Source organism: Anarhichas minor, unplaced genomic scaffold, assembly GCF_050575085.1.
Source record: "Anarhichas minor isolate MPS153535 unplaced genomic scaffold, ASM5057508v1 ptg000010l, whole genome shotgun sequence".
In the NCBI taxonomy this organism is placed as follows: Eukaryota; Metazoa; Chordata; class Actinopteri; order Perciformes; family Anarhichadidae; genus Anarhichas; species Anarhichas minor.
In genome coordinates this window covers 13,077,680-13,088,319 of record NW_027466456.1, presented here as the reverse complement: position 1 = coordinate 13,088,319, position 10,640 = coordinate 13,077,680, and the positions used below count along the sequence as shown (strand labels likewise).

At 39.5% G+C, this 10,640-nt stretch overlaps 1 protein-coding gene across 2 annotated transcripts; it reads right to left on the bottom strand.

Annotated features, from left to right (window-relative positions):
• Positions 1-227: 227 nt before the first annotated feature.
• lhx9 (LIM homeobox 9) lies at positions 228-10,232 on the bottom strand. Of its 2 annotated transcripts, none has more exons than XM_076088250.1 (5): positions 9,738-10,051; positions 8,722-8,924; positions 7,224-7,582; positions 3,609-3,811; positions 228-356 (listed from the first exon to the last, which is right to left on the bottom strand). In XM_076088250.1, the coding sequence occupies exons 1-5, from the start codon at positions 9,915-9,917 to the stop codon at positions 300-302; spliced, it is 1,002 nt and encodes a 333-aa protein (XP_075944365.1). In that variant the 5' UTR covers positions 9,918-10,051; the 3' UTR covers positions 228-299. The 2 variants fall into 2 exon arrangements, with proteins under 2 accessions (XP_075944365.1, XP_075944364.1); XM_076088249.1 differs by lacking the exon at positions 228-356 and adding an exon at positions 812-2,974 and having other exon boundaries at positions 9,738-10,232.
• Positions 10,233-10,640: the final 408 nt, after the last annotated feature.

Sequence of the window (10,640 nt, the reverse complement as noted above, 5' to 3'; positions counted from 1 at the left end):
TTACAATACAGTTTATCATCAGTTTTGTTCATTTACCATTCCAATACAGAAAGTGTTGTTTTTTTTAAATATCACATTGATATCATGAATATCATACATTGTGAGGTCTCCTCCGTTGACGGATTCAAACATTCAAGACAAACCTTTGTTTAAAAAATCATCTGTTGTACATTTGCAACTCAAACAGGTTTTATGTTGGTTGTTTATTTGTTCTCAGTATGCTATCATCTTATCCTAATATTGTCTTTGTCTTCAATGGTGAGGAATTCCCATCAAAGTTTTCCCCTTCTGTTAATACTTTAGGGAATTTTCAAACGTCGGGATGTATGGCTGTAATGCCCCAAGATTTGTTCTCCCTGAAAGAAATGATAGAGTAAGAATATATTAACTACAGAGCAACCTGGCTTTACGGGGTCTGCATTTACTCTTACTTCATTTTAGGCTTACCAATATGTTATGCATAAATATATACTATATATAGATATAGATATATATATCAATATGTGCTTTGCAGCATTCCTTTGATTTAAAATTTAAAGCCATGTTCATGCATTAAAAAGCAATTTCATATTTTTGATTGCAGGGTTGATGCAAATCCATGGGGCATTACGTTAAAAACCATAAACATCATAAAAAAAGGAAATAGAAATTAAAAATGGAAGCAAAAATGAGGACGTTTAACTGGTCATTAATAACTGAATGCTTTCTTGTTTGTTGATGTGAGAAACAAAAATCGTATTCAAGATAGAACACAAAAATGGCAAGTGTAATGAAAAATAAAACCCATTTAAAGCAAAGTATTTTTATTCACACAAATTTAATAAGATATATAACAACCGTTTGGTCCATAAATATTTAAGGGGAAATAGTTTCTATACACCATCTTTATCAAGAAACAGGGAAACATGGACAATCTTGATAGAACACTTACTGTACTCAACTATTAACACGAAGATCAATATATAAGGTTCTTGGATTACCCAACTATATCTGAAAGAGTGCACAAATGCTTTCTATGACATCGCTGCCCCCTTTTTAACAGGATACACCATAAAAAGATCTTCGGAAATAAGATGCAAAACAGTACAAAACTAGTGAGGCGTCAAAAGGATGTGAATCAGTTAACAAAGAACACATATATCCTGAATTTCACAAACTTTCTCCCAAGTTATAGCATAAGGCACATAGTAGAACTGAGTTAGGCATCTACTTCATGAAGTAGATCTAGAGTACCACTTTGTTCTACAATAGAACAAATTGTGACGCTCACAATGAAATGTGTTAACTCCATTGAAGATTTGCTCCGTCTTTCTTTTCTCTCTATCTTTCAGCCAGAAGAAACATGTTTTTGGTCTGTTCAGTGGCAAGTGTCATTAAAGAAAGTATAAATATGGCCAAAAAGGGAGTACACATGGACAATGATTCCCCACTGGCTGCCTCTTGCGACTCCACCTATCTGAGGTCATTTGAATGTTCATGTCCGCTCTACAAATCTAGTCCGCAACGTCGCAACCACTTAATTTCTCACCCCTCCTCCATTTCCCTTTTAAAATCACATCGTTACCCTGAGCAACATGGTAAAAACAATAATGCACTTTTCACTGGGCAGTATATTGTCACTGTGCAATTGAGTTTAGCTGTGGATCTATGGACACGTTTACTAGGATTTATCCATTCGACTACGGTTAATCTATGAGGCCAACAAATCTGAAAAAGTGCTGTCATGAAAACAATCGATTGCAGCAGCGTGCATAAACTGTTCTCCAATCCAAATTTCTCCAGCTGATTTGTAATTATCAAACCATTTCTATCAATGTCACTGCATTACATGTTGAACAGTTACCACTGTACAGATTGTGGGATTGGCTTCTGTCTCTTTATCACAGTCGATTTGTGAATCAAGACAAAAATGTGTTGTGGTTTCAGCGTCTACCTGCCTTTTAAGCTGCGATGGTCAGCCGCTTATAATGCAATTTAGACGTTATACATGTAGCTCTGCCAGGTATCTCAATGTCTGATTCCATCCAACTCAGTCTTAAAGACTCAAACATTCGGAAATAATTAAAGCCTGTTTTCTGGAGTTACCCATATACAGAACATTCTACAAGTCTATTTCCCAAATTACTCCCAAACAGAAATAACATCTTTGAATTGGATAGTGCGAACACAGTGCATACATATACAGGTTTCCGAGGGCAAAATATTCATATTCTTTTTAAAATGTATCAATTAACCATAAATTAGGAAGGGCTTGTTTTTATCATAATCCAATACAAATGTACAAATAAAGTCAAATCAAGTAAAAACAAAATCTAGTTTTCCAGACAAGCTCATGTTTAGTTATTTTTTTCCGATGAATTGCGGGATCCATGAACATTTTCTTTAACTTCCACTTCAAAAATGTCCCGTCCAAAAGTCAATCCCTGCATACTTTAAGTCAACTACAGACACGGCTGCCATGTGGTTTCAAGTGCTACACATTAAAATGATTTCCTTGTGTTTTAATGTGGTCGCTGCTGTTCTTGCTCTTGTTGTTCTTGTTTTGTGTACACAGTACAGCACTTTCTGTTCCGAGGAGCTGTCTCTGGTAGATTTAAAGGTGTCACTTAAAAAAATAAAATGTAAATTGAGGAAAGAAAATAAAGGAACATAAAAAAATAAAATAATAATAATAAAATAAAATCAGATTAACAAAAATCAGTCCGCTAAAGATAGCTTGTTAGAAAAGGTTTGTCAAGGTAGTTTGTGAAGGGCTCCCCGAATCATGGCTGTCCAAACTAGAGGTGACGGAGGTCACTACAGTGATAGAGGGGTTTGTCAGGTCTGTTAGTGTGGCCGTGCTGGAGGGGGGGGTCATGGCCCCACTGTCAGATGAGGGTGCAGCGAGTGAGGTGCCATCAGCCTTATCAACACCTCCATTCTCCTGTCGCAAAACGTTCCTTCTGAATTTGGCTCTTGCGTTTTGGAACCAAACCTGCAAACCAATCCCAGTGTGGCTTTTACTTTTTGTGTTTAAGATTAAATTTTAAAAAGAAAGTATCATATCATTTGTACAGTGGTTTACATATCAAGTAATCACAGCTATGACTGTATCAACTTGCCCTCGCCTTATGTATATAAATCTTTATATGGAAATTTTCATACATTATTTTGAGCTTAAGGGGCAGATAACAATGAACCATTTAGCTCCTGAACACTGAATACAAGAATGTGGATTTTGATAGCAAAAATCAAAACAATAATCCTGTCTTTTTAAATTTGTATCTGTGAGAGTTGAATTACACCCTTTTTCTGTTCCACAGATTAAAAAAGAGCATGTGCACTCTCATTATTAATAATATCAGCTGCAGTTTTACATTTACTTTTCTACGCTTATGAACGACTTTTCTCATTTCTTTCCCCAAAAAAACATTTAAGAATCTACAAGATTTCTGTTAAAAAAACCCTGGATATACATCTAATGACTACATGGGCCAACCAAACAAACAAAATCAAAAAGATGACTTCAATGATAATATTGGTGTGAAATGACAGGGGCATGGAGGAGGAGTGAGATGCACACAGATATGGGCTGATCAGATCAGTAAGAAAAATGGCGTTCTGCTTACCTGTAGAACTCTCTTAGTGAGGCCTGTTTTCTGGGCCAGCTGCTTTAAGTCCTTGGCATCTGGGTTGTGGTTGATGGCAAAGTAGGATTTCATTGTCCGCAGCTGATGGTGCTTGAAGGAGGTCCGCATGCGTTTGGTCTTCTGTGTTGGAGCGTAGGACTGCTGGTCCCGGTCCATGTGATCGGTGTCGTTCTCGTTACAGCCTGAGAGGGAAGAGAGCAGAGCACAGGGGTTCCATCAGAGTCCGAATGGAACGACTGCGTTCAAATGTTCATTCACTTTCATAAAAACTTTGCGTCTGAATTCATTCTCACTGTGCTCAACAATTGACTAGGATATGACAATTAACTGGCAATAAATAAAATCCCTCCTCTACGATAAAGGTAACGTTACTCAAATCACTGCTTTAAATGTGGTTATTTGCAACGGGTACGAATTAAATGTTACACTCCTTTTAAGGCTCAATATTAAATGAAATATCTTGTTACATGGTCCGGTTTTGCAGGGAAAGACAAGACACAGTCAAGCGTACATTAGCGTAGATTAAGGCGGTCACATATGGGCTTGATTGTGCAAAGTTCATGCATTTCCATTGACTTGCTATGTGAACAGATCTGTCTTATGCCATCATGATCAATAATGAAAATTTGATATATTTATAACAAACAATGAGAATATGTGAATAAGGGACAGTCAAGGAACTCCCTGAACTGACTAGACTAAAATGTATTGTAATGCTTTGGAAGTTGTTATTATTGTGTTTTTTTAATTTAATTTATTATTAGATTTTTTTTATAGCAAAATTATGTATTTTACCTATTCAATGGGACCAGGCTAAATTATTTCTGCTTGTGTTTGCAAAGACTAATAGGCCTAATGGATCTCATTTGTCAATAGCTTAGCACTGTATGTGTAAAATACTTAAAGACGGTAAAAGGCAAAAATACATCCACTAAATGAAATGCATTTGTGAATAAACAGTGCTGCAGAAACATGTATCACTGCATTAAAAAAACAACATCTAAACACTTTATTTCACTATTGTTTTACAAACACAATTTGTGCACAATTCTATTATGACAGAAAATTCCAATGCCAAATAAATACTTGCAAATTAGCACGTGACTGACTGTTGAACATTTATATGACTGCAACCAAAATATACAACAAATACAATTAATGCTGATAGATTGATTATTGATTATGATATTTCTATAGAACCTATTATTTACGTTAGAATTGGTCTTTCAAGATCTTTGCTCTTAGTTAAGTGCAAAAGTAGCATTTTTAGGATTTCCAAATTATATAGTAGATTGTATTGATTTTCTTGTCTCCATGTAACCGAAATGCTGACCAGTCGTTTTCCTCAGTGGATGATAAAACATCAAACGTCTTACATCAACATTTCATCATAAAGATGCAGTGCAAATACTCTTTCAAAAAGGGATTTATTTAATTAAATTACAAATCAGTTTTTAATGAGGCAGATACCAATTAATCTAACTATGTATGTTATGGTATATGCAATATGGCGTGAATTATCTTTTTTGTTATATGAGACTTCGTCTTAAACGCACCATCAATAAGACGATCATTGACATCTGTGTTCTTCTCTTCCAGCCTTCACTGGATTGCGTTTCACTAGATATTACCCACTAGGGGTCTCTGTATCCAAACAAGACCAAACTTTACAGAGCGGAGTGGAATACTCAGTAGACACACACCTTTCCCTGGTGAAAACAAGCATGAATGTGCTCGCTAAAGCAGAAACAAAACCTCATACAAAACCTCTTCCTATTTTTCATGAAAGTGAGCCTCCTGGTCTGCAGAACAACACGGGGAAAAGAGCACTTTGTATAAAAGTTATTCAGTTGTTCCCTAATTTAATTTATCTTTTTATAATTTTTATTTTCTTTATTTATGGACTGGTTTGAATGCTGTAAGGTCATAAATGTATCACATAATTAGAACATTTAACAAAAAGAAACAAAAAAGGCATGCCCCTTGAGCTTAAATAAGACAATAAGCCTATTTTTAAATTAGAAAATATTCTATTCTACGTCAGTCTATTTTATTCTATTTTAATATCCCAAATGAGAAATATAATATTCCCACTGGGACCTTTACTGTGTCTGTGGCGCCTAATAATGAGCTCACAGGGATATCTTACGCTATTTTATGTCTTTCTCTGTGGGATTTTCTTTTCCTGGGATTTTTTTACCTGTTGTGGCTGCACTATATTTTATATCTTATTTTATTTCAACGCTTTGCTTTAGTAGGCATATCTTGCTATTAAATAGAAGGGAGAAGAAAACACAGTGCTAGAATGGTTATTTTCCTATTAAAGCATCCATGAGAACTTTATGATTTGCATAATCTCTTGGAATTGTGTTTGTGAATAACAAACCGGAGCGGTGACTGCACAGTGTTGTGCTGCAGAGCCCCTGGCCTCCCTGAGAACTGTGCTGACCGCCGCACAGGAGGCCGGGGATTCCAACGTCACCTTCAATTAACGAAGAACAATTAACGCGCAGATTACCCTTATTCCTCCCCATTCACCGGGAACAGAGGAAACTTGGCGCACAATGACAAACTTTGTCAACCGCGCACTAATTCGCAGAAAGCGACAACAAAATGGGGACGCTGCAGGGGGGGAGGGGGGGTCGGGTTACATTCAGCGATTCAATGCAAGATTTTTAAATGAAACCTACATATAACAGTAGCTTAATGTTGACTGTGACTCCAGTTTTTTTTTTTTTTTCAGTCCTCCAGAAAAAGTCTAAAACGTGCAAAACAATGGTTGAGTCTACAATTCTTTTACGCAACAGTCCCAACCTACATTGACCCCCTTCACACCCATTCTGCACATTTGTTTTGACCTAAATTAGTCTTAATTATAAAAGTCGATATGCAGGTTGACGGTGAGGTCAAATTTCGATCATTCCCCGCGCAACACACGCCACAGTCTAAAGCACAAAAAAACGGTGCGTTAGAGACGCGTGGACCGAAAGCTGCAGATCAATTAGCCCCACGGCTGCGGGCGCCGTTACACACAGGCACAGTTCACCTCCATTAGCATAGCCTGCAGGAGAGCTGCATTCATCTCAGACATGCAAGGTAGACCCACGGCTGTTACAGATGAGGCATTCAGGAACCGTCTGGACTAAAAAAACAAGGTCTTTTGCGTAAAAGAAAAAAAAAATCCCAGATTTGTTTTTATTTTTATTGCGTAGTCACTGTATTTAGTCATGTTTATTTGTGAGTGATTTTATTTAATTTAAAAAAATATTTTGGCGTATTTTAAAACAGTAAAAATGTAATTGATACGACGAATCTTCAGGTCAGCAATGTCCGAGGACAATCTAGATTGCCAGGTCCTTTCAGTGGGCCCCAGATGGATTTAACCTACATTAGGAGAATCTGAGAGTTCAGTTTGGTAAAACGCTCGGTGTGTTTTTGCTGCGAGTTCCACTGTCCCTATAGGCCTACAACAAGGTCTGGAGGCTACAGCTAATTTTGCATCAAAACTAACAATAAAAAACGTCGGTGGTATGTGCGTGTTTGTGTGCTCCTGACTTGCTGCGAGGCCCCTGAGCAGCACGCCGTTGGCCTCACCTGTGTTGTAGCTGGGTATATCTATCCCCATGGCCGGGCTCTTCCTCTTGCGGGGCCTTCCCTTCTGCGCCGAACCGGTGCCGTTGAAGTAGGGCAGGGTGAGGCCGCCGCCCTTGGCCGCCAGCTCAGCGAAGTTGAGCTGCTGGTGGTAGTCCGGTCCCTGCACCAGCGTCTCGAAGTGGAGCCGGCAGTACACCAGGCTGTCCTTCATGCCGAAGTGGTCGCCCGTGGTCAGCGTCTTGTTGCAAGTGGTGCACGTGAAGCAGCTCAGGTGGTACACGGAGTCGCGCGCCCGCATCACCATCTCCGAGGCCGATATCCCGAGGTGGCAGCGCGCGCACCTCTGCACGGAGAACCTTCTGGAACAGACACATCGTCAAGACTCCTCATAGATAGAGACCCAAATGGACAAACACACGGACGGAAGCAGAGATATAACCTGCACCGTTACAGGCTCAAATAAGCTAACTAGGGTTCTGTCGTGCATTTCAGTGTGTGTGTGTGTGTGTGTGTGTGTGTGTGTGTCTGATAAAGCTCTAGTGTGTAACAATAATATAACAGGCCTAAAGACATTCTGGGCTAAAATAGCCACATCTGGCCTACAACTGAGGGACGGCTGGTCGATATAGGCCACATTTACTTTGGTGTAAAAATATTTTCTTTGCACGAATATTTCCTCTCTTGAATAAGTAAAAAGCCAGTCTACCGTCTCAGTGATGAAGCCTACTATTGCTAACCTCTTGGCAGCATATAGCTTATAGGAACAACGCTCTACAGGTAGCCAAAAGGCGGAACCATAGTACGAAAGCGAACACATTTTGCCTCGGCATTTATCAGCAGATGCTTTCTTTCTTGGGTATTTTACTACTAAAGTGCATTGTAAATAACATTTAGGCCTGTGCATGGCTCAACATATGAAATATGAAATAACATATCTGACCCATAACTGCATTTTTGGTTATTTTCCATACTTAAGCCTTTTACACTAGGCTGCATGCTGACAAAAGCCACTAAGGTAGGTTACATTTGAACAATCACAGTATACTTGTACTGTACTCCTTTGTTCCTGGTAGGCTGACTCATACAAGCTATGCAGTTTACATTACATTCAGAGCCATAGAAACTATTACATCTGAAGCACAAAGGAATTAAAGTAAAATGTCATATCATCACTTACTCCCCATTAATAGCATGCAGGGCCCCTGAGCATGTTATGATTCTATTCAGACAAGAATGAGGCCTAATTGGACAAAAAGACTTCAACATAATTCCAGATGAACAGCCGCAGCATGTTTAATCAATGTAGATATTGTGGCTTTACAATATATTTTTTCCAAAATATTTGTTCGTTCATTTAACCTTATAAAATATCGTTTTCTATAAAGACAGCAACTTTGGGTGGGTCCACGCGCGTGCGTGACAGAGAGACGGAGACACAAATATGTTCCTGAGCTGTTCTGTTGATTTTCCATATATGTGTAACCTTAATTTGTCTTACCTGTAGTAATCGTCCTTGCAATAGATACTCCCATCCTTGGCAAAACACGTTAGCTCCGACTCCAGCGCTAGTTTACATTCACAGCATTTGAGACACCGCAGGTGCCACTGTTTGTCCACGGCCAGGAGGTAGTATCTATCCGAAATCTTGCCGCCACAGCCGGCACACAGAGCAGGCTTCTCCGGGCTCATAGAAGGCATGGTCTGAGTCAGAGAGAGAGAACAGAGCTCATGGCAACTACTTCCCTCGAGAGACTGGAACATAAATCATGTAAAACACAAACAACAGGATTTTAGTATAGTTTTCTGGACATCAAATTTAACTCATTTTTTATCTATCAGTTAAAAGCCTTTTGGCTTATTTCCTGGACACAAGGCTTCGTCTGTTCAGGAAATAATTGACACCATCAATGAAACAACTGTGTTTCAGAAACTGACTGAATATCGAGGATATTTAATATTTTATTTGTTTAATCTCTTCCTCGTATACGTCGACATTAAAATCAAAGCAAACAACAAACTCACTGCAACAATTTTGGTGAGAAACATATATTTAAAGTATTGAATAAAGGCCTACTTAAAATGATATAAATGTAGTATTTGTTCCAGTTAAAGGTTACATTAATAATTATATTATTACAGCATGTTTTTTGTCAGCTTGTAGATACATAATTGCAAGAACAAACATTTATAGATTTGTCCACAAAACAAAATATTACCATCTGATGTACAAGACAGCTGCATGTTAAGTTGCAGACAATTTATGTTTTTAGTAATTATTTTGTGCAGAAAAATTGAGCAGCAATTTGAATAATCTATTTCAACAGAGACAATTCATTTTGGATGAAGAATTAGACCAAAATATTTGACCATAATTAAACACAACGAAGTAATTGACAAATCCTCTTCTACTCACCCCAAAACAAATGTACATTTCCTGGCACGTTAACGGTGCCACGGTCGTCGCTTGTGCAGGTTAAAACATGAATTCAAACACGGGTCGATCAATGCTCTTACCGACTCTCTCCCGTTGAGCTGCATGCCCTTCGCCAGGCGCGACTCCGTTTTCGACCTTCTCTCCATCTCCTCCATGATCCCTTGGATGTGATCCCCGGAGATCCCGTGGAAAAGCATGGCTCCCGGACCTGGACGCAACTTGCAACTGCTTGCCTCTGTCTTGCAGCCCACAACTTCCATATACTGTACCGCAGCGCTGCGCCCGGCTCTCTCCGCGCATCCAAATGGGCTCTGAGGCTCTGAGAGAGGCACCCAAAACAACAACACAGCCCCAGAGATTCGGATCACCTCCTCGGCGGAGCGCAAAAGGAAACTGGAAGAAAAGAAGAACGAAGAAACTACTACATGGGTGGGACGGGAGGAGGTAGGTGGTGCACCAGCTTTTTCCTTCTTCCCGTGAATGTCTCTGCTCCAGCAAAAAAAAAAAAAAATATATAGTCCAAATGACGCGACAAACCGGTGTGGTAATGGTGGTGGTGGCGGTGGGGAGGGAGGAGGGGAGGGGGGCTACAGTGTGAACACTCGCCAAAAATAATGACACAAAGTTTTTGTTGTTGCTTTTTGGTGATTTCTCTCTCCCGATTTCCCAGTCAGGGGTTCCTTAGTGCTTCGAGGTCAGGTTGGGACTGCCTGGATTTGAGCACCGTGTCCTATTTGTGAAGAGAGCAAAGCCTGCCCAGTCTGAATAATTTGGTAGGAGGAGTCCCCCCCCCCCCCCCCCTCTCTCCTCTCACTCTGTAGGTCTCTCCCCCCTCTCCCTCTCTCTCTATTTCTCCCTCACCATCGCCACCGATATCTGTTCACCAACAAAGAGCTGTCACTCTTCCCTCAAAAACTCCCGATTCTGTCTGCGCGAAGGACCACCACTTCATGGTATTGACATTTTCATTACTTTTATTCCCC